Source organism: Malus domestica, chromosome 09 (assembly GCF_042453785.1).
Source record: "Malus domestica chromosome 09, GDT2T_hap1".
Classification (NCBI taxonomy): domain Eukaryota; kingdom Viridiplantae; phylum Streptophyta; class Magnoliopsida; order Rosales; family Rosaceae; genus Malus; species Malus domestica.
In genome coordinates this window covers 32,434,670-32,457,340 of record NC_091669.1, presented here as the reverse complement: position 1 = coordinate 32,457,340, position 22,671 = coordinate 32,434,670, and the positions used below count along the sequence as shown (strand labels likewise).

General features: G+C 34.9%; 3 protein-coding genes and 1 long non-coding RNA gene across 6 annotated transcripts; 3 read left to right on the top strand and 1 right to left on the bottom strand.

Annotated features, from left to right (window-relative positions):
- Positions 1-4,248: 4,248 nt before the first annotated feature.
- Positions 4,249-5,402, top strand: LOC103444195 (protein RSI-1). Its single transcript, XM_008383118.4, has 3 exons — positions 4,249-4,527; positions 4,817-4,841; positions 5,022-5,402. The coding sequence occupies exons 1-3, from the start codon at positions 4,450-4,452 to the stop codon at positions 5,201-5,203; spliced, it is 285 nt and encodes a 94-aa protein (XP_008381340.1). The 5' UTR covers positions 4,249-4,449; the 3' UTR covers positions 5,204-5,402.
- A 1,407-nt stretch (positions 5,403-6,809) lies between these two features.
- On the top strand, positions 6,810-15,245 carry LOC103444194 (senescence-associated protein AAF, chloroplastic). 2 transcript variants are annotated; one of them, XM_008383115.4, is made up of 13 exons: positions 6,810-7,022; positions 8,112-8,510; positions 9,907-10,062; positions 10,423-10,496; positions 11,997-12,073; positions 12,344-12,415; positions 13,149-13,217; positions 13,336-13,382; positions 13,482-13,611; positions 13,697-13,765; positions 13,875-13,978; positions 14,710-14,785; positions 14,875-15,245. In XM_008383115.4, exons 2-13 carry the CDS (start codon positions 8,173-8,175, stop codon positions 15,046-15,048), a joined length of 1,386 nt encoding a protein of 461 aa, XP_008381337.3. In that variant the 5' UTR covers positions 6,810-7,022; positions 8,112-8,172; the 3' UTR covers positions 15,049-15,245. The 2 variants fall into 2 exon arrangements, with proteins under 2 accessions (XP_008381337.3, XP_070660704.1); XM_070804603.1 differs by lacking the exon at positions 6,810-7,022 and adding an exon at positions 7,140-7,317 and having other exon boundaries at positions 7,712-8,510.
- A 1,602-nt stretch (positions 15,246-16,847) lies between these two features.
- Positions 16,848-17,647, bottom strand: LOC139187955 (uncharacterized). Its single transcript, XR_011570995.1, has 2 exons — positions 17,507-17,647; positions 16,848-17,361 (listed from the first exon to the last, which is right to left on the bottom strand). It is a non-coding gene; the product is annotated as an uncharacterized lncRNA (long non-coding RNA).
- LOC103426191 (myosin-binding protein 3-like) lies at positions 17,010-21,168 on the top strand. 2 transcript variants are annotated; one of them, XM_008364284.4, is made up of 4 exons: positions 17,010-18,162; positions 18,241-18,381; positions 18,514-19,912; positions 20,735-21,168. In XM_008364284.4, the coding sequence occupies exons 1-3, from the start codon at positions 17,010-17,012 to the stop codon at positions 19,887-19,889; spliced, it is 2,670 nt and encodes an 889-aa protein (XP_008362506.3). In that variant the 3' UTR covers positions 19,890-19,912; positions 20,735-21,168. The 2 variants fall into 2 exon arrangements, with proteins under 2 accessions (XP_008362506.3, XP_028964416.2); XM_029108583.2 differs by having other exon boundaries at positions 18,274-18,381; positions 20,735-20,938.
- The last annotated feature ends 1,503 nt before the right edge of the window (positions 21,169-22,671 follow it).

The window sequence follows — 22,671 nt, the reverse complement described above, 5'->3', positions numbered from 1 at the left end:
CCATTTAATAAACTAATAATAAATAAAAAATCTAAAATTAAATAGTAATTGTGGCATACGAGAAGTCTTCTCTCCTTCCTTCCTTCTTCATTGCTTCTTCTCCCGTTTCTTCTTCCATGCCATTTTTTTTTGTTTCAGCCCAGATTGTTCTCCTATATTTGCTCTCCCTATGCATACAAACAAGCACATACAATGCTATATTAATTACCTTCATATATGGGGCTGCTAATAATCATCACGTGGTTAGTGTCCTCCAATTTTTCTGGTTCTTCTTCAACCCCCAGTGTCATCATTCGCTTTAAAATGATTGGTTCCTTTTGCTTCTCCTTCAGATACGAGAAGGCTGTATCGCAATATCAGAACACAAGAGAGCAAATATAGGAGAATAATCTGGGCTGAAACAAAAAAATGGCGTGGAAGAAGAAACGGGAGAAGAAGCAATGGGAAGGAAGGAGAGAAGACTCCTCGTATACCACAATTACTATTTAATTTCAGATTTTTTATTTTTTATTAGTTTATTAAATGGGTTTTCATTTAAATTAAATTATGATTAATTTAAATGACGTGGACAGCCACATCAGATGTCACATAATATGGTATACTAATGTGGTATATTAATGTGGTAAGAATAACATTGTTGTTTTAGTTTTAGTTTGTACCCATTTTTAATTTGTAATTTTTTTTTAAATTTGTACCAATTTTCTTTTCAATTTTAATTTGTACCCATATTTTAATTTCTTTTTGTGCTTATATTTTTTCAAAGTTTATTTGCATTTGTACCCATATATTTTTATTATTTGTAGTTTTTATTTTGCTAAATGTGCCCAAGCTAATTATATGTACCCATTCATGTAAAACTTTTTAATCGTAAAATGTACTCATTCTTAAATATACCAATTTGTTATATGTAAAATGTACCCTTATATATATATATATAATATATTCAATTTTTTTCTAATCCATTTTTAAACTTATATGGGTACATTCTTTTTTCTTTGATTTTAAAATGTATCCGTGTCAAGTTTAATCAAAGAAATTTACTAATGTTATTAAGCCTAATACTTTTTTTTGTTTTTTTGTGATTTTGAAGAATGTACCCATGTTTTGACACAATAATTTTTTTGGTTAATTTTGATGAATGTACCCATGTTTATATATATATACACACACAATAGTATATTTATATTTTAATATTTTTAATCCCACAAATTATGGTTTTTTATTTAAAATCTCATTTATATAAACAACTAAAATTTCTAATTTTTAATTTAAAACATATAGTAACGTATATAGAAATAAATTATCACATTAATTTCAGGGACCTCGATCAAAACTTAAAAATCAACAATGTTTCAATCAAAGAATATTCATAACTAAGGACCACATCCAAAGTATGGCTGAAATTTTTTGCCATGTACCGACTTACCGACTGAACTGAACCGGTGGGGCTCCTATTGGTACGGTAGTATTTGGGTATATCTTCAAAATCGGTTGGCATGAAACCGAACCGATCATTAACGGTACGACTTTGGTTTGTGTTTTCTTATACCGGTGGTATACCATAACAACCGATATATATTTTCTTAAATACTTTAAAATTATCTTAGGTATTGTTTTGCATGCAAAAGTCATTTAATGGTCTAGAAAATTAAAACCCACACGCAACTCTCAGTTTCTTTCTACTCAGCACTTCCCGATGATCTCCTGTAGCGCAGCCCCGCTCGCAGTTTTCCTCTTCTCATTGACGAATCAAAAGCCACCGTGCTGGTGTCCTGCTCTCCCATAATAGACTGCACGAATGATTTGATTTCCATGCTTGTAGTTCTACGGATGTCTGCTTCATCAGGATTCAACGATCAAGTTAGAATTCCAGCACTGGAAAACTTAACTTCTGGCGAATTTCTGTGTGGTTCTCTCAGAAAGGATGTTTGTGATTGTAGAAGAAGAATATTGATTTTCTGTGTTCTAAATGTCATGCAGATGAATGTATATATAATAGAAGGATGCATGTTCGCAACAGGTATGAGAATGAGATGTGTCTGTTGTGAGACATCTTCTCCAGAGGGGTGCTTTGCTCTGTATTCTTTCTGAACTCTTCAGACTTTATCTGAAAGGATGAGTCTGTTGGTAAAAAATAAATAATTAATTAAATTCGAAATTAATTAAAAATAATTAATTAAATAGTGCACCCCAAAGCCTAACCCCAAAGCCCAAGACCCATCTTTTGATAATTAATATTAATTATCTATACCAATTAATTAGTGCACCCCAAAGCACAACCCCAAGGGTGAGCCCAATTTTATGCTTCAGGCCTATTACTCTAATCATTTTCTATAAATGACGAAGCCTTATAAAGTGATAAAATCTTTTAGGAATGACCAGTGTGGGACAAATAAATTTCTACTCAAATTACTCAAATTTCCAACAGTTGTTGCCTTATGAAGCAATGATGTGATTTCCATTCTATATTTTTAGTTAGTTTAGTTGCTTTTTGTTGTCCTATGATGTAATATCATATGAATGATGCTTACAAGGTTCGAATTAATGTGATTTGATTATAATTAAATCATAATAGTTTGTGTATATGTGATATCAGTTTCTGCTTGTTACCTTGTGCTTGCTGCCTTAATAAAATTGCAAGTATATACGATATTAGTTGCTGCTTGCCTTATGAAACAATGACATTCTATATATGCTTACAAATTTTGAGAACTATTATATAATTTGTACCATATCAGTTGCTACGTACTGCTAGTGCCATTTACCAACCGAACCAACCAACAATTTCAGCTAAACCGGTTTTCGGCAATCGCAAAATAACGGTTGGTTGGCAATAGATGATTTTCAGTAATTGTGTATATATGACTGGCTGGTGGCACACAAAATTTGGCACGGTTTGCCAACCGAACCCAACCTTAATTCAAAGTCTCCCTAAAATAAAATAAAAATAAAAACCTTGCATCACCCACGATTACAAGATGATGATATACCACACCTTCTTCAACCATTTTTTTATTTTGATATTCTCGTCGATATTCTTTCTTTAAATAAGTAATTAACTTGTAGAAGGATTTGGATCTTCTTTGGATTCAAATTGTAGGGATTCTCACATTCTAACTGTTTATCGTATATCGTGTGATCATAAATTATTTTAATTTTTTTATTTAAAATTAAATACAAATAGTATCCAACGAAAACGGATCGCACGATATATGATGAACGACTATGATGTGAGGATGTCTAGGATCCCCACAAAGAGGATGCTGAGAGGATTGTCATCCCTTGTACGTAGTAGTGCTTCCGTATTGGGTGCCATCACAATTCACAGGGGATTACTAAATTTAACAAATCTTACCCACATAGGGATATTATTTAAGTCGGTGGCTTGAGATGCACTAGTACATCAGAGCAACAAATTAAAAACCATGTTGCGATTTGCATGTTCGTTCACATGCAACATATGCACCGCACTGCACACATGGCACACTTGAGATTAAATTAGATCTCATCAAAACGTCTTGTAAAAGTAAGCACACAATATCCAAGTGGTGCCATCACAATTCACATTGTTATATATTTCGGAGGGTTTTTATTTTTTATTTTTATTTTTTATTTTTGAAAGAAACAACTGGTGACAAGCTACGGCTATTTATTCCTTCCGGGTCCAAAGAGGGTATGATTTTGGAGGTTTTTTTTTTGGGAAGAATGATACTTCGGGTCTTTAAGTGTTAAATCTTTTGAAAAAGTAAGATTTGACAATAAACAACTTCGACTATTCTATAATCTAGATCATCATAAAATTTTTGTGGTTAGAAATGTTCATCACGTTCTCGAGGTTTTGTGTTTGAATCTGACCTCCTTACAAATATCGCTTTTTAGACCATAAAGAACTTGAGATACTTTTGATATCGTTCAACATAGGGGAATTGAATTAATAGTTGTTGCCACTAATGCAACAATGCTACAATGAAGTGTTACTCATGTTGAACAATTTTACAAATAGAGAGTTCGATATCAAATTATTGTCAATTCGTTGGGCAGCTTATCCCGTCACGTAAAACTAAAACTAAAAAGTAATGGACAAAAAAAAAGCAGTGGGTCTAAAATATTGCTCAGAAAAGAAAAAAAAAAGACAAAAAAGGTAGAAAATGGAGATTGGATCTGTTAGGAAAAGAATGAAAGAAGACAATAAGTAACATGGCGTTGCAGTTGAAAAAGCAAAAGCAAAGCAAAGCAAGCAAAAACCCTAAAACAAAACCAAACGCCAAACACGGCGCCTTCAGCGCACGCAGCTCGATCCCACATGGACTTTTGAGACCCCAATTCCACGCCTTAAACTACGCTTTTCTTTTTATTCCCCTAATCATAATATTTCATATCCTATAAATAACCCCACAAGTCTTCTACCAGAAAGCAGAAAGCAGTTCTCTTTGCTCTTCACTCACAGCAATGGCAGCAAGTCGATACACCTCCGTCTTGATCCTGGTTTCTCTGCTTGTTCTACTCACATTCTCTCACGTAGCTGAGGTGCATTCATCTTCTTACTTATACTGCATTGTCGAAATTTCGCCGTCTTCCTCATTATTGACTATAAAAACTCTAACTGACGGTTGAAAGTTAAATTGTTGAACCATTCAAATTTGACTCGAAATTTCGACCTTTATTTACCGTAGAAGTTCACATGCACTAATTGTTAGATCAAAATTCAGACAGTTTTGATTCAGATCCTGATAACATATTTCTAAGAAATATATGGAATCTACTCTTTTTCTGACTTAGTTTCTTTCCTCGTTTTGTTCTGTTAATTCATGCGCAGGCTTACAAGACGCTTCCTCAGTCAGGTAAACGTTATAAAACTGAGTTCTTCAATTTATTTACTGTTTTCATCAACCCTTCTTTTCTCTTTGCGTACACCAACTTCGAGGTTGCTCGAGGGTGCATGTAGTGGAGTAGGAGGGGAGGATTTATTCTCGAGTTTTTATGAATTTGAACTTGACAATCGATGTTACTCGTGATTGCAGCGTGCACGCCGAGATGTAAGAACCGTTGCTCGGCGACATCGCACAAGAAGCCGTGCATGTTCTTCTGCGAGAAGTGCTGTGCCAAATGCAAATGTGTTCCTCCGGGCGTCGTTGGCAACAAGCAAATGTGCCCTTGCTACAACAACTGGAAGACCCAGGAAGGACGACCCAAATGCCCTTAAATTAAATATATATATTTATTTCGAAAAATATTGGCTTTATATTATTTGTTTAATGCATTAGGAGGACGACCCTAATGTTAACGTATGCCCTACTGTCCTAGCTTCTTGTAGGCTGTGGCTTTATTTCATTTGTATTCAACTTTGTAAACTTCGATTTGAAAATGAAAGAATCTGGTAACAAAGTTGTCGATCGAATCAATCACCAATTCACCATATATTGCGAGATCCATGGAGATTTTTATGTTCATTATAAGATTATCAAGATTTTTATTTACTGTAAATCGGATGATACTGAAACAATATCACGTGATATAATTTATCCACTCATTATAAATGAGTGCAAAATATCATACCCTAAAAGAGTGAGAAATATCATCTCTATTGTACACTCGTATTTTAACCATGTGCGCTGTTAAGCGCTCATGGATAGTATTTGGTCTTAAAATATGGCTTGTAAGGAAAGGGTTGGATGCTTATCAAATGCTTAATCTTTGTATAGTAGAATCTTTTGTTAATAATGGCGAAGACATCGAAATTTCGACATGAGGTTTTATTGACATTTTAAAAACATCATCCATTTCTATCTAATTTTTTTTTTAAGTATATAGAATATAAAATAATATTTTTAGAATGCTAATAAGATCTTCTTCTTACGAGAATAAAATAAACCAAATAAATGAAAAGAAAATGGCCAATATATGACACTTTTATGTTTTGTTAGGCATATAGAGCCAAAGGCCCAAAATAAATGGTTTTTACTTTTATCCGCACGGGATTAGGTTTTCTGTCATTTAGCAAATAGTTTATGCAGTGGTGGTAGCCCAATCCATACATCTATCACAATTCAAGAAAACTCCAAATAAAAGAAAATTAAATATATATATAAAAAAAACTTGTGGACGCAAGCAAGTCCAAGTTCTAAGCACTACTCTAAAAAACTTCTCTTTAACATTGTTTAGGTGTTAGACGGCTATCTACTGTTTAAATTAATTTTTAGATGTTTGAAATTTAAGAAGTGATGCATAGACTTGCTTAGGCACTCGCTTTTTATTGTCTAGACCCGTTTTGGCACTCTTCTAAGTCACGAGTCTCACTTGAACAAGAAATAAATAGCTTTCATTTTGCATTTTATTTTATTTTTGATAAATTGTAAAAGATTTGTTGAATATTTGATGAACTCTCATTATATGCTTGTTCCTAGATTTTCAATATGTTCTTATACTCTATAGTCATTATATCATTTTATTTTGAAATTTATGCATCCCACTATAGTTATGTGTTTTTTAAAATATAAACAAACATTTATTTATATGTTATATAATAAATTTAATTAAAATTACAAAAACTGCCTCATACCTAGGCTCTAAGCTCATGTCAACCGTCTAATTAGTACTATCGTCTTTTAGAACTTTGATTCTAAGTATTTCAATGAATGCCAAAAATCATTGGATAATACTTTTGTATTTCCAATTCATTAAAAAAAAACTTTTGTATTTCAAAAAAAAAAAAATCTGACGTTAACAAGAACCAAGCAATTTTTTTTTAATACATCGAAACACCATAAATAATAATTTCTTCCAATACATGCATAAATGATAAATACGTTACTCTCCATCCTTCCATACTTCCTCGTTCTTGTAAGTTTGCGGTGTGGCAATTCCGGGGCCACAGGAACTTGTTGTGGTTGCAATTTCTCTTCTCAATTTCCATGACATTCTGCCTCCACTGTACACTGCCTATAAATTTGGCTGCTTTACTCACTCTCTTCTCTCTCTCTCTCTCTCTCTCTCTCCTGTAAAGTCAGTGCTTCCTACCGCAGGTGAGTTGGTTTCCTTGCATTTCTTACTTTATTCACTGACTTTGAGCTGCTTCCATATCATTATTCTGCAAATTCTTATGTGGGTTTTCTTTGATTTGAAATTTGGTTAGTGGGATGTCGTTGAATTTTCAAGATTTTGTCTTTCGAATTTTTGTTGAGTGACTAATGCATGGTGAAGGTTTGCTTTGATTTAGCTGTTATGTGTTTGTTGTTGTTATGATCATGTTAAAATAATTGAGTAATTAAAGGAGTGGTGAAACGTTAATGGTAAGAAAATTTGAACTGAAATGCTCAGGTGAACAAGATTAGTAATGGGCAAATTGGATATTATATAAAATTTGTGCAGATGATTAACTCTAAAACTATCAAAATACATCGCCTCTACTTTCTAGTGTTGAACTCTATAATATGAGTGACAACACCGGCATTCTGCATTATAATTGAACAACTTTATAGACCTTTTGTTGCCATGAACTGAAGGTTACTCTGTACTTTATGAGCGAGCTGCAAGATCGTCAAGGGCGGTTAAATAGAAGAGAAAATGTGGGCCGAAAGGGAATAAGTAACTAAAGTGTCCTTATGAGAATTGGAAGAAAGAAATGAGAATGTTCTTTATATACGGACCGTGATTTTGGAATGAAACAGAAGCACTCCAAACTCATAGTTAAATAGGTTTGAACCCTAAAGATGTTGAATTCACTGATTTTGGAAGCCTAATAAGAAAGACTGGAACATGAGGGTAGAGTTTATTGAAAAAAGAGAGGTAGTGAATACCTTATTGGTTGGCTATAAGGATTATGTTGGCAAAAGATTTCTAAACCCAGTATACATTTAGCCAGAAGTTATGAAATTCTTGTTGTGCAAAGTCTTTGCCTATGAATTAAAAGGATTCCCGTGGAAATATGGTATCCGTTTACATGTTAGAAACTTAGACTGCATATGTTGGGTACTTAGTATGGTATATGGAATATTGTGTAGTTGATACTTGTATAAAATTTTGTGTTTTGGGTGGTAGTATTTTCTTGTAAGTTTTTTATGTTAAATGAGAATATAACACTTTCTTGATTCATTTTTCTGTTGCAACTGAAGCTTTAAGCTTCTTTGAAGGAAACGCTGGCTAGTTTCACTTTAGTGGTGTGTTGATCCTTCCATGGCACTTACTGCAAGCAAGGTTTCAAGCTGTCCTGCAGTGACTAATTCAAAAGCGATTCCTAACTCATACAGAATTTTAAATTCGTTTTCCAAGTCAGTGCAACGACATAACCTTCATTGTCCAAGTCAAGGGGTTGAACAGAGGCAGCTAAATTGTGCACGTCTCAGTTCAGAAAAATTGAGATTTTCTAATGATGGTTTGAAGCATATATTGGGTAAACCAGTTAGTTTTACTGTCTCTCAGAGATCTACTGTCATATACCTATCTGGAGGAAGTCATAATACCAAAGCAAAAGAACGCATCATAACTTATGGTGATTCGGCAAAGGAGACTTGGTAAGAACCTAGTAGAAAAGCTGTTATGTTTCTGAGATGGTGAATTTACTTTTTTAAATTAGATACTGTTCTATGTGTACGTGCAGCAAATTAATGAGGACAAAGCAAATAATAATTGATCTAAAAACATAATGCAAGTCAACAAATTTATTAGATAAATGTAGCTTTTCCTTAAATCAGATTGTTTATAGTGTTATCATTGTTTTGTTTTGGTTTTTTTTCATTGGGAAGCAACCTGTCAACTGGCTTATGATTTTCATTGTCAACCTTTGCTGGTAAATTGGAACTTGTTGAACTCAAATAAAAAAAAATAAAAAAAATTGGTACTTGTTAATTTATTAAACAATTGCATATGCGTGGATTTTCGCTATCTCTTGCACTTTCCTTACATGGAACTTGTGGTTTGTATTTGAAGGAAAATAATGCCAATTGAACATAGGAATTAGGCAAGGTGCCATTTATATGTCTCCATTTGAAAGACAAAAAGAAAAGAGACCTTTGATCTTCCCATCTTCCTCTTGTCTCAGAGTAAGAAATACATTCGTCTGAGTTGATTGAGATATGATTTTTATCTTCTTCTAGCTTGTTTACTTGTGTAGGTCTAGGGTTGCTCCGCATCTAGCTTTTTTAATCAAACATTTCCTTAACGCAAGCACTAAGAAAGAAAGCTCGCTTAGGCTACTAAAGGGGATACATGAAGGTCGTTTACTTGCTTACTTAGGTAAGGAATAAGCACTCAGAAGTACTACTAGAAAGGACTACTCACTCATAGGGACAAGACCGGATGATATAATGCATTATAAGTTATCCAATATTATACAAAAAACCAGCAGGAGGATTTCTTAACAGGAAGAGGGCAATTAGACAAACAAGGACAGTAGTGTGTGTATATATTATGTAGGGGGAGGGATTCACTCTCTAGGTACCTTTCACGGCCCTCAAACTAGGTTAAGTACATTTGTATTCCCTTCATCTAGATCCAAAGTTAAGTGTCAAGGTGAGAAAAATTACAAATTAGAACCTAATGGACCAGAGGGTCCTGTGACACTTAACTTTTGTAGACAATTACATCATTTATGTTTGTTCACTCATCAAAAAGAGTTAATTAATTAATTTGTTTGATTTCTTGTGTTCTCCATTGGTGCCTCATTTTTCTCTTCGAGTTTTTTTTCTTTTCTTTTTTTTGGGTAAAAGTAATATGTCTGAGTTTTTAACAATGATTTACTTCATCTTCTTTCAGAATTTTCTGTATTTATTTGAACTATCACTTTAACTCTTGCCAAATTAGTTTGTTTTTCATGCTCTTTGATTATGGCATATTTTTAGCATAAGTTTAAAAGAACTGCCAATTGTTCTCTTTTTCAATATCTGTTAAAGAACTCCTGTTGTATGCTAGTTCACAGATTGGGGATGATGAAGATGGGGGGGCTCCAGTCTTTTCTGAGAGAACTACTCACTCCAGTCAGGGTTTATCTGAAGCTTGCAAATTTGTTTTCAATGACGCGAAGTTTGTAAATGAAAGGGCTCGCAATGACATTATTCTGCTTTCTCGGTAAGATTCCCTAGTCTATTCGTTTTTTCCCTTTTCATTTTGAGGTGAGATTACAGTAATTAGTTTTAATCCACCTTATCTTGGTCTTTATTAACTTCAAGAACAAGTGCTGCAATGTTAAATTACAATTAAGGTTCACAATCTTCAAATTACACAGGACCTGTATCAAAATTTGCAACACCATATTTTTGGCCTTATTCTGTAAATTCAGCTGGAGCCTCGTTTGCAAAAGGAAAAAGATGTACAATTGTACTGGCTACTTGATAGTCATTATTAATGTATTTAGTCATTCCATGATTTTTAGATAACCTGAAATTTTCATGCGTAGAACTCATTGCTCATTATTTCCATTCTTGTCAGTGGTATAATGAGGTTGGATGCCCGTGTGCGTCAAGACGTTGCTATTCTTGGGTCGGGGTTTCTTAAGCTGGATGGTAAAACTCTATCACCTTTTCAGTGAATAGATTTTCTTGTGCTGCTTTATAAATTCTTTTTATTTTGAGTGCACACTTACATGAATTTATTCAAATTTGAATAACAAACAATGTGGAATGAATATGGTGTTTGGTTTCAAGAATTGAATTGGAAATAAGGAAGGAATCGAACTTTGTTGTTTATTTGGAACTTGTAATCTAGGGTCTGCATCAGTGATTCATCAAGAATTATATATGCTTGGTTAATAGATTTTTATCAATAATTGTCTAAATATATGATTGGTTAAGGCTTATATATGTCAGCTAAGTCATAATGAAATCCTATTCTCATCTTTTCCCTCAGAATTATCACCAATTACAAATTTCAAATCAATATTCTAGTAATTACTGTAATTTAGACATTTGTTCTTTGCTAAAAAGTAATATAATCTAAGCTAAGAGTTATGTAAAACATTGGTTGGAACCAATCGCAAAGTTATATTTCCACTGAAAAATGTGATAGCTACCTGGCTGAAGGACTTTGAATGGAGTTGTAACATTTAGGACTCCTCTAATACGGTTAATGAGGCATGCAATAGTAAGAATGACCATATGCCACACTCTCAAGAAACAATGAACAAAAGCTGTATACTCTCCACATTTTGCACTCAGGCATGCTATTCTGCTCTAGGAAAAGCTATGACTAAAGTTATTTGAACTGTGCGACAGGAAAGAAAAAAAGTACGACTAACAACAGATAAAAGGAAAAAAAAAGGAGAACATGCCGAGTTCAGATGTCTGATAGGATAGAAGGTTTTCAATTGTGTAAACCCAGATGGAGAAGGAGTAGTTCCCTAGGTCCATTCCTTGTGAAATGCACACATTTGTTGTCCATAGCAAGTTTCCACCTGGATAAAGATAAGCCTGGAAGACAAGGCAAAATCAATTGGTTGCAAACAAGAAGAAATTAACAATGTGATGTTTAGTACATTGTACACGTTACGCCAAAATACTCCAAAATGATTTTGTGGTAGTCGCGTGTGTGTATAGCGTAATGCAGCAAGTCATCATTATTAGATTGGAAGACAACATGGCTTATAAACCTGTAAAGGGGTGGGCTGTTGTAGATGAAGTTAGATGAGGCAGTTAGTGGCACTGGCAGAGTAGGAGAAGATAAGGACACCTCGTCACAATAAAATGGGTGTATGCTGATTCCACGATTTCAGGTTCCTTCGAATGTTCATTTTGGGGAATGAGCACTCAACCAAGGAATGGAATGGATTCCATTCCACTTGTCTTTTCACTCTAGCCAAACATCAATTAGTTTAGTGTACAGAATTTGTATGAGTTTATGTTCGTGGATGAATATTATTCTCCTATTAGAACTTCTGGCTTCTTATTTCTTTCTGTTTATGTAATGGGAGAATGGATTATTTGGTTCTATTCTTTTGGTTGCATAAACATGCAGTCATCTTTCTCAAGAAACTTATGATGTTGTTATCCTGACCTTCTGCTCTGTAGCCCGGGCAAGAGAGGATACTGAGAAAATTGACCGTAATGTGAAGAAGAAAGCTGAGCTCCTTCATCATATTGCTATGGTATGTGTATTATTTATTGGGGCTTTTAGCAGTAAGTCACAAAGCAACACTTTTGTAATAAACGCGTACTTTTGTTGTATTTATTTTTAAGCCCTCAACTTTTTTTTTTAAATGATTTAATCCCAATTTTTCTGGGAAAAAAATTTACTAACCACCATATAGGGCCTAAATATAAGTAGTTTTTTTTTTTTCCCTGGGCAGTTTTTTTTATTAAAACTTTGAATTTTAGGTTTTTTTTTTACTAATTTGATAATCAACAATCCTCTGCAGATCTTAAAAGACAAAGCCGAGTCTAGATTGAAAACTGCTGCTGATAAGCATTGGAGTGACGGAGCCTTAGAGGTACTCCTTTCACAGAAACAAATACTTTTTGTTCTCTCTGTTGTTTGACATGATGTAGTATCTCAAAACTTAGAAATTTTGAAGGAAACTTTGAAGAAATTGAAATCATTCAATATGCATCAATTAAACACACGAGCTTCATACACTCTGTATTTATAATGAATATGCAACGTATAAGGTGAAAACAGTGTGCCCTGCCGGTATTTGTGACTCTAAACTAGATAACTATAGGCTAATAGTGTGTGTAGTTAAATTACGAGCTTTAATTGTGTAAAATAGAAATAAGCAAGCCACAGAACTATTCAAGAAAATAAAAAAGATGTCAAAGTTGTAACAAATGCATGTAAAGAAGGGCTTGATTGATGCACAAGAGTGCAAACAAGAGAGGGTACATGAATTTTCTCTTGCAGGTTTCTTTATTATCAACATAGGTATAAATGTTAAAAAATAAATGATACAGACATAGTTCAATATCATTGATGTTGTAATAGAAAAAATTAAATAATTCAAATCTGCATCCAATACTTAGAAAACCATTACTAGTAGTCTAGTGTAATTAAAAAACAATTCAAGTTTTCTAAAATTCGTTTCCACATTATATACATGAAATGTATATAAAATATATATTGTAAAAATGCGGTGTTACTGGAAAACAATTTTAGTTTTCTGGAAAATACAATGATGATAATAATGCACTAAAATATGCATCTTGATGCTGTGTTGACTCTCTTAGGCTGATTTGCGCCGTGCTGACCTCCGTGCCAAACAACGTGCAATGGAAGATGCCCTAATGGCTCTGGAGGTAAATTTATTTTGTTTTGCAATACTAACAAGGATACTTGTGGAAGAACATGTTTCTAGTCTATCATGTCTAGTTATGTTACTCCATGTTCTCTGAACTTTTTACATATTATCTGCAGTTTGTCAAAAATATTCATGATAGGACGGTGAACAAAATGTACAATTTGTAAGTTTGTTTTGTGATTTTTAAGTTCCTTTGTCGTTTTCTACCTTCTATCAGTTCTGTATTTACCTTTGGATTATAATATCTCGTGTCGACATCCAGTCCTCTGCAAAGCGAAAATGGTGTTATATCAGAAAATGACATACTGGGGCGTATAATGCTTGAAAAGAATGGGAAAAGTCTTGATTTCCCTCCTGGGGAAGTATCTACCGATCGCATTACTGCAATTCAGGTCCCTTTTTCCTGGAAATCTCCAGTTCACTTTGTTCCTACTTTCTTGAGATTCAGGATGTTGCAATCTTTTAACTGGTGTACAGGAAGCTTACTGGAGTATGGCGTCTGCCCTCTTTGAAGCTGATGGAATTGACTATACTGATCCTGAAGAGGTCCATATCTATATGTATTTATGTTCCAAGTCTGGTCAAGCAGTTAATGTTATTATGTTAGACTGCTTGTAGGGTCACTCATTTAACTTATCTTTTCTATCTGGAGCAGCTTGAGCTGTTAATCGCAACTCTAATTGATCTCGATGCAATGGATGGTAAAAGTAGTGTATCGTTATTGGCAGAGTGTTCAAGTTCTCCCGATGTCAATACCCGGTAAGTTATGCAAGCATTACTTATTTTATCTTATAGTGCCCCTTGGACAATCTTACCCCCTTAGACTTGACAAATGCATACATTTTCCTCATAAGCTAATTGTTTTGCCTTTATTTTTAGGGAACTTTAACGAAAAGCATCCGGTACTGTTCACTTTAACGAAAAACCACATTTTTACACTAAAAAGTCATTCCTGGTACTATTCACTTTACCCTTGATTTTGTCCTTATCATTAAAACTCAAAGTTTTCAAGCCATTTTCATTAGTTTTTTTTTTTTTTTATGAATAAAAAATTTAAGTGTACAAAGCCAATCATGCAATATGCTTTAATCTTCTGACTGACGTGCATGGACAAGGCTGTATCTGTATCTGTATCGCATGGAAACCTATGTTCTTGGAAATACTTTGCCTTTCTTTTTGGAAACAATGCTGCAAATGATGTCACTTATGTTTCCTTTAGGAATTTGTTTGTCATCTTATATATTGCCATCCATTTCACTGTAAAATTTATAATTAACCTATGATAAGGCAGTAGATAGCCAAATAGAAGTCTGACGCCGACATTAATTTAAAACAATTGTGCTACTGAATAAATTTTCGGGTGATGCTACAAATTCCAGCGACAAGGAAGCCTGTTTGAATTTTGATTCCCTAGTTTCTGTTGACTCCTACACGACTTGTATTGTATTTGTATATCATCCACTCTTACCTGTTGGTTTTCTGTTGCATAGGAAAGCAGTAGCCAATGCTTTGGCTGCAGCTCCATCTATGTGGACTCTTGGTAATGCAGGGATGGGAGCATTACAGGTTTGCTGGAATTTAAATAACTGTAATTTGTAATCGTCATTCTTTGCCGTGATGATGCCAGAAACTCATGCATTTCATTTTCCTTGCAGAGACTCGCAGAAGATAGCAATCCGGCAATTGCTGCCGCAGCCTCTAAAGCAATCTTTGAACTTAAGAAACAATGGGAGATCGAGGAAGGAGATAGCTGGAGGTTTACGATGAACCAAAATACCATTCAAGGTGAGGAAAGCCAAGAATCCGACGACAATGCAGATACAGGTTGACGTACTTATACAACTGTAGTGTAGGTTTTCACATGGAGGTAGGATAAAAGACCCCCACCACAATAAAGTGATCAAAATTCTGTAAATAAAATGCTGCATTCTTTTTCTTATCTTATTGAAATATGTCAAATAATTCACAATGGCCATGCAACGATGATATGGGGGACTCAAACTTAGGACATCTCATTAACTACAAATCCTACCGTATTCTTAAAATTACCTAATTTTGTTCAGATTGCTTTCTAAGGTTGCTCTAGTAGTGTTACAAATCCTATTATACAACATACAGTATAACGGTGTAGCCAAACTCGGTTTCAACTTCTCACTAAGAGACGTGTCCGCACTCTTTTTTTCAGTACATCTTGTTTATGTATGGCCTCTAGATTGAATAAATTAAACGAGAATCAACGGATAGACAAGACATGTAAAAGGAGAAAAAGAGAGTGGTAATCATTTCCATTCACAAACGGTTACCACAACAAAATAAAGGTTGGGAATCTATTGATTCTCTCATCATGATCCACAAGTTGGTGAGTTTGCACATGAAATGTGACTTGTAAGGTCTCAAGCCAGTTGTTCAAAAGTATGGAGGACATTACTAATAAAACCCCTCGAGAGGTTTTATTTCAAGAGACAAGAGAACTCATATCCCATTACATCATGTGGGCCTACTAGTTTTTTAAGTGTTGTTTGTACCTTCATCTATTAAGGGTAATTTCATCTTTCCGATAACCAATTCAAGTGCTAGTCGAACTCTAGACCTATTGATCGTTTTGTATATTGTTGTATTACAAAACCAATAAGTTACAAGAAGGCTGATATTTATTAGGATGTTAGGTAACTCTCGACCTTTTCTTTTTGACTTCCTTTTCATTTTTCTTTGTTTTGTTTTTGTAATAGTACCTTTGTGACGTAAGAATCTCACCATTTGTTTTTTCTCTTTATACATTTCTACTTAGTCGTGTCAGTTGGTTCTGTTTGATTTATTCAATTAGACAGTTAGGGATAATTATAGGTGTGTAAGAGGAGAAAAAAAAAGGTGTGGTTATCATTTTTCGTCTCTTTAAATATGAGAAATATCTCGAACGCTTCACTTTTTCTCTTACACACTTATGTTTATTCATGTCCATTGATTTCTTTCATTTATTCAATTCAATAGTCCCTTGATTCTCTTTAATTTATTCAAATCCAAAGTCAGGAATAATCATAAATGTCGAAAGAGAAAATATGAGCGTGCGGAAATCACTCACCTTAAACATTTCAAGGAAGGTTTTGTTAGGTTCTTTGATTTACATTTCTTTATGTTTCTGAAACCCAATAATGAACTTTTGAAAAGTTAAAGAAAACATATAGAGGCCCATGAGCAAAAGCAGATATTATACAACCACCTTTATTTATACAAAGGCTCTCATTCACTCTTCAAAAAGCCCCCAATTTGATCCAATTCCTTCCCTTTTTTCCACTCACTTTTTCTTTTTCCTTGTTAGCTTTTCCACCGTGCCTGTCACTGCTGAGTGTTGACAACCCATGTGTTCATCATTCCCTGCCTCTCGCTTTAATACCAAATATGAGAAGAATCCCAAGTAGCATTCATATGTATTTGATTAACAATTAATAAGTACAAATTAATTACATAATACTTGTTCTAAATTGCTCTTAGGATAGTGATCATCACTTTAAACTTGAGAGCTAAAATTTCAGGTGTAGATTCTACGGGTGCGTTTATATTGTATTTAACGGATGTTTCTAATAATATTTCTCTTTTTAATGTTGAAGACGGATCCCTGCTCCGATCCCCCTTTGATACAGAAGAAAAATAACATATTTTTTACTGTAGACGAACTTACAACGGACCGGGAAGCAAGTCTGCTTCTCTTGCAACAGCTCAGTCTTCAATTTTCTGTCTAAACGTGAAAAGCATCTCTCTCTCTCTCTCTCTCTCTCTCTCTCTCTCTACATCCATGGCAACCAACAAGTTTGCAAGCATGTTGCACAGGAACACTCCCAAGTTGATTGTAATTCTAGTCTATGCTGTTCTTGAATGGATTTTGATAATACTCCTCCTCCTCAACTCTTTGCTCGGTTACTTGATCAACAAATATGCCAACTACTTCGGCCTGAAACCACCTTGTCCGTTGTGTACTCCTAGAATCGAAGGCGTCTTGGAACAAGGCAAGAGCTCAAACGACTCTTATACAGATGTTGTATGTCAGAGCCATGCCACTCAGATATCCAATATGTTTCACCGTCCTTGTTCTGAACCTTCTTGCGGTTCTTTGGAGTATGCGCGGAAAGGGCATTCAGCTGTAGAAGCTGTGGATGATGGAAACAATGGAGGTCAGTATCAAAGTGCAAATAAACTTGATAGCCTGTCAACTCACAGTGACAATGGCTATGAGTTGGAGACAACGAATGAAGAACATGAAGACGACAGAGTGGCAGACGAGCAACAACTTACATCGGATGTTTGCAGTTCTAGCTTCGGAGGCATTGCAGTGGAAGATTGTCCAAGGTCTAGATCAGTATTGCTATGTCAGGAAAATGATGCAGATGAAGATAACAAAGGAGGTTCTCTTGACATTGCGCGGTCAGATTCTAACAGCACGAAACTTGTCCATCGATCTTCCGATGCTAGTGCTACTAGCATTCAGTGTTGCTTTGAAGAAGATTACTCTCTTGAAATCATCCCCCTATCTTGCGAGAATGGTTTGATCTGTGCTCACAATCATCGGTTGATTCCCGTTGAGTTGATCGATTTTTCAACTACAGTAGACCAAGTAACCCGCAATGTAAAAGAGGAGGAGGTGAGAGAGCATGATCATAAAGAGTTAAATTTCGCTTCTGAGTCAAACATCGGATCTGAACCTCAACTCTCCGGAGAAGCATCATTAGTACTTGTGGCAAACGAGAGTGCAGTTAACACAGGTAATGGAGAAGTCGAAAGCTTAGATATGTCCAGGGGTGTTACTGATAACTCTTCTGACGTAGACGCAGAAGAGGTAAAACAAGATTTGGTTCGCAAGCCATGTGACGAAGTAGTCACTGCTCCAGGAGCTCAAATATTATTTGTTCGAATTGAAGAACCCGATAAGAAAGAACGAAGTGATCCACCAGGTACAGAAGATTGTAATTATTCATCAACTTTTTTCACTGTAAGTTTATTTTGCATTCTGATTTCTTAATTAACTGCAGCATCTGAAGAAGAAAGTATTTTTGCAAACACAGAAGAGTATGACCGTGCAAGTGATCACCCTCGGGCTCAAGAAGGTTCTTCTTCGCCGTGCTTTGAAATTCCCAATGTACCTGATACATTCTCGGCTCAGAGTGATTACGGTAAATCTCAAGATCATATCTTACCTCCACCTAGATACAAAAATTCGTTCGACGAAGGACATTTAGTACTGTAAGTAGTGTAATTGTTACATAAGAAAGAGCTGGATTTTATGGTAAATTTAATTTTGACAGGTACAAGGCATGCTGTAGCAGCTACACCGCAAGGAGAAACAAGTATGCCTGAAAAGGCTCAAGAACGAGAGGAAGAGGAGATTCCTGACTCACCAACATCTGTAAACAGTCTTTGTTCCTTGCACAAGAAACCAGATGATAAAATGGAGTCGGCAGTAGAAGAGTATTTGGATGGAAGTGCTGTGAGTGAGACAGAAGAGAGGGATCCTTTTACAACCATTGGACGGCTCAAAGAAGCGCTGACAGCTGAGCGTAAATCTCTAAGTTCTTTATATGCAGAACTAGAGGAAGAGAGGAGTGCGTCTGCAATTGCCGCCAACCAGACTATGGCTATGATTACAAGGCTTCAAGAAGAGAAGGCAGCAATGCAAATGGAGGCATTGCAATACCAGAGGATGATGGAAGAACAATCCGAGTACGACCAGGACGCCTTACAACTTCTGAATGATCTGATGAACAAGAAGGAGAAGGAAAAGCAAGAACTAGAGAGAGAATTGGAAATATATCAAAAGAAAGTCCAAGATTATGAGGAAAAAGAGAAGGCAAGGACCATGAGCAGAATTAAATATGGAAGTATAAGAAGTAGGAATTCTTCTGCTTCTTGCAGCCAGTCATGGGATAGTGATGCGCTATCGATTGATCTTAACGTTGAAGCGAGGGACGAAGAAAGTGGCTTCGGTGGCCATCAAGAAAGCAATGACAAAAACAATACCACAGGCGATGCAGGTCTGAGTTTGGAAGATTTGGCTCTGGATTGTGTTAAAAATATGAGTGTTCTTGATGAATCACTAGCAGGATTCGAGGAAGAGAGGCTGTCCATTCTGGATCAGCTCAAAGCCTTGGAGGAGAAGCTAATCACATTGGGTGCAAATGAGGAATTCGCCGAGGACTTTAAGCTAGTTGAGCATTCCCCAACGTACAGCCTCAAATACTCCGAAGAGAATCATGATGTTAGCAGTCCAGAAGAAAATGGGATAGATAGACATCATCCCGAGGAAAAGACATTGGATTCCATGGCAAAGAGGCTTCTTCCACTTTTGGATGCAACTGACAATGAAAGCGAAGAAGGGTTAACTCATGAAGAACACGTTGATCAATCAGAATCAATTGAAATAATGCAGAATTCAATTACCAATTTCGAATTGAATGATGGAAAAATAGCCATTGAAGAGGAGGTGGATCATGTATATGAGAGGCTACAAGCTCTTGAAGCAGACAGGGAGTTTCTCAAGCACTGCATGAGCTCCATGAAGAAGGGAGACAAAGGGGTGGATCTTCTCCAAGAGATTTTGCAACATCTGCGGGATCTGAGGGTTGTTGAACTCCGCGTCAAGAACATGAGTGATCCCGAGGGCGATGAAGTTGCAGTTGAATGATACAAGGAGAATCCAGTTAAGAGGTAAAATTCAAACAAGTTTACAACTCAGCTTTATGATTTAGACACAACTATTACAATGCTGTAAACACAAACCACTCTTAACACACAACAAAAATGGTGTGATATCCATACACCTCATTTTACTTCACACACACCTTTTTAATTTTCGACCGTAGGATCGGATGAATTGAAGAAGATCAACGGACATAAATATCAAATAGTGTATAAGAAGTAAAATGAGGTGTGTGGATAACACATCCCACAACAAAAAAGCATCATTGGCCACACCCACGCACACATACATATATATAACGGATCCGTGACAACATTTTTTCACATAACTTTTTACACGTGTTTTTGTGGAGCCCACTTTGTAATTATTCTAATATGAACTGTCTATCTTTTAGGTCTTTTATCAAATATCACGTCTACCAAAAATCACGTAAATCTAAACTGTATGACTGTTGGATTAAGGGTTTAGGATTTCTTTGTAAAACCGTATTTATCTTCTTTTTTTTCATTACAAATAAATGTCTTAATGATTATGATTTGTCTAATTTTTTGAAAGGATGTTCTATGCATGATGTTCTAAAATATACACGGTTCGGATCGTTAAACCACATTATGAAGTAGGCTCCATAAAAACGTGTGTTAAAAGTTGTGTAAAAAAAGTAGTGTCACAGATCTGCCATATATATATATATATATACACGCACAAATGAAAGAAAAAGAGTTTAATACTCTAATCTATACCTCTCCATTTTGTTGGAACTATTGAGCTCCAACAAGATCGATCTAGAGAACTTTTGATGAATCTTAAATGTCCAATTTTTCTTATTTCAGATGGTACAAAGATGTTTTTATGCTTCTTCCGCTTCTAGATTACCTTCTCTCTTTGCCAAAAAGGTAGGCAATGGATAAGGAACAAATTTGGTGGTATAATATATTATCATATGTATATTTATGGTGAATTAACTAGTGAGATCTGTACGGAAGGATTAACACTATGTAATTACATGAAGCTTAAAAAACAACTTGAAAAACAAAGGGTCTTAGAAAAGAAAGAGGTAGGTGCTTTTTTGAACAATTTGATTTCAGGCCCACTACAAAATTATCTGCAAGAAAGCCTCATAAAAAGCATAAAAAACCCTATGGGGTAGACAAAAATAACCATTATCCGAAAAACTCGAAGGACTTTATAAAGAAAAGATTTTATTTTAAAAGAAAAGGAATTAGTGGTGAAGAAAACCCTCTTGTTTGCTACAGGTGTGGAAAAATAGAGCACATGAGAAATGAGTGCAAAATGAAAGATAAGATTAATAATCTTAATCTAGAAAGTGATGGGGAAATAACAGTTTTTTAAGTGGAATAACTATTTGAGTCGACAACTGAAAATAGTTGTTCTGATTAAGATGAAAATTCTAGTTGCAACTAACGTCTTTGCGTAATAACTATAGAAGAAAGTCTTATTCTAGACTTGTAGATAAAATAGAAGATTCTCCAAAAAAAAAAAAAAAAGTTTAGAAAAATACTTGCATATGTCTAGAGAAAAAACGGAAAGAAAAAAGTTTCGAAAAGCAGCCACTCAACGCTTAAAGCTTCAAGACCATTATCAATAGGATAACTGAAATAATAAGAAAAAAGAACCTACTCTTAATGATTTGCATTCTGAAATAAATGCTACAAAAGTGGAATTAAGAGAACTTAAGGCGAGGGTTCAAATTCTATAACTATATCCACCATTTCCTGATGATATTTCAAGGAAAAACGAAATTGAAACCGAGTTTTAAGAGGTGATGGGAGACTCACTGAAATTGATGATATTAATTTCATACAACAGAAAATTACAAATAAAGAAAAATTTATTTGTTCTCTGAAAGAGTAAATTCATTTTAAAAAAACTGAAAGACAACTTCTTACTGAAACAATTAAAAAGAAAGTTGAGTCAATACAAAAGGATTTCGAAAGACTAGTTTTTGCAGGTATTTCCAGTGCTTTTTTTGGATCGTAAAAGACACATTGTTGAGTTACCCAATGAGTCTGATTTTGAAGAAAAGAATATTCCAATAAAGGCTCGACACATTCAAATGAATAACAGGTTAATAAAAATATGTAAAAAAGAAATAATCGAGCTTCTTGAAAATAAGCTGATTCGCAAGAGCTAGTCATTAGAGTTGCTCAGGGTTTTATGTGGAGAAAGAGGCTCAACTGGAACGAGGAGCCCTCCGGTTAGTCCTAAATTTAAACCATTCGATAAAACTTTCAGATGGATAAGGTATCTCATTCCTAATAAGAAGAATTTGTTAGATTGACTAAGACCTAGTTTGGGAGTGAGGTGCTTAAAAAAAAGCACCCATGAAAAAAAGCTGTGAGGGTTTTAGGTGTTTGGTAAACTGAAAAAAAAATGGCTTATTTTAGAAGCTGCTGTGAGAATAAGTTGAAATCAAAGGAAAAAGCTAAAGCTGCTATTTGTAGCTTTGGAAAACTGGTTTTTTTTCAAAGCACACGAATCTACAGTACTTCTTTAATGAAAAGACCCACTATCAGACTGTTTTTTTTTTCAAAAGCACTTTTACAAAAAAGTTTACCAAACACTCAGCTGATTTATTTCACAGCCGTTTATTCTCACAACAGCTTTTTTTCAAAGCACAACAATACCAAACCAGCCCTTAAGTCTAAGCTGTAACATTTTCAAAAGTCAATATGTAATCTGGTTATTGGAAAATTCAAATTGCTGAAAAGGATAAATATAAGACTGCTTTTAATTTACTGTTTGGAAA

Bases quoted from the DNA above. Each gene is read 5' to 3' on its own strand.
- LOC103444194 (XM_008383115.4), top strand. From the start codon at position 8,173: ATGGCACTTACTGCAAGCAAGGTTTCAAGCTGTCCTGCAGTGACTAAT. The intron at 12,074-12,343 runs GTATGTGTATTA...AATCCTCTGCAG, and splicing joins TCCTTCATCATATTGCTATG to ATCTTAAAAGACAAAGCCGA. The intron at 13,766-13,874 runs GTCCATATCTAT...TATCTGGAGCAG, and splicing joins ACTATACTGATCCTGAAGAG to CTTGAGCTGTTAATCGCAAC.
- LOC103444195 (XM_008383118.4), top strand. From the start codon at position 4,450: ATGGCAGCAAGTCGATACACCTCCGTCTTGATCCTGGTTTCTCTGCTT. The intron at 4,528-4,816 runs GTGCATTCATCT...ATTCATGCGCAG, and splicing joins CATTCTCTCACGTAGCTGAG to GCTTACAAGACGCTTCCTCA. The intron at 4,842-5,021 runs GTAAACGTTATA...TCGTGATTGCAG, and splicing joins CAAGACGCTTCCTCAGTCAG to CGTGCACGCCGAGATGTAAG.
- LOC103426191 (XM_008364284.4), top strand. From the start codon at position 17,010: ATGGCAACCAACAAGTTTGCAAGCATGTTGCACAGGAACACTCCCAAG. The intron at 18,163-18,240 runs GTACAGAAGATT...AATTAACTGCAG, and splicing joins AGAACGAAGTGATCCACCAG to CATCTGAAGAAGAAAGTATT. The intron at 18,382-18,513 runs GTAAATCTCAAG...TAATTTTGACAG, and splicing joins CTCGGCTCAGAGTGATTACG to GTACAAGGCATGCTGTAGCA.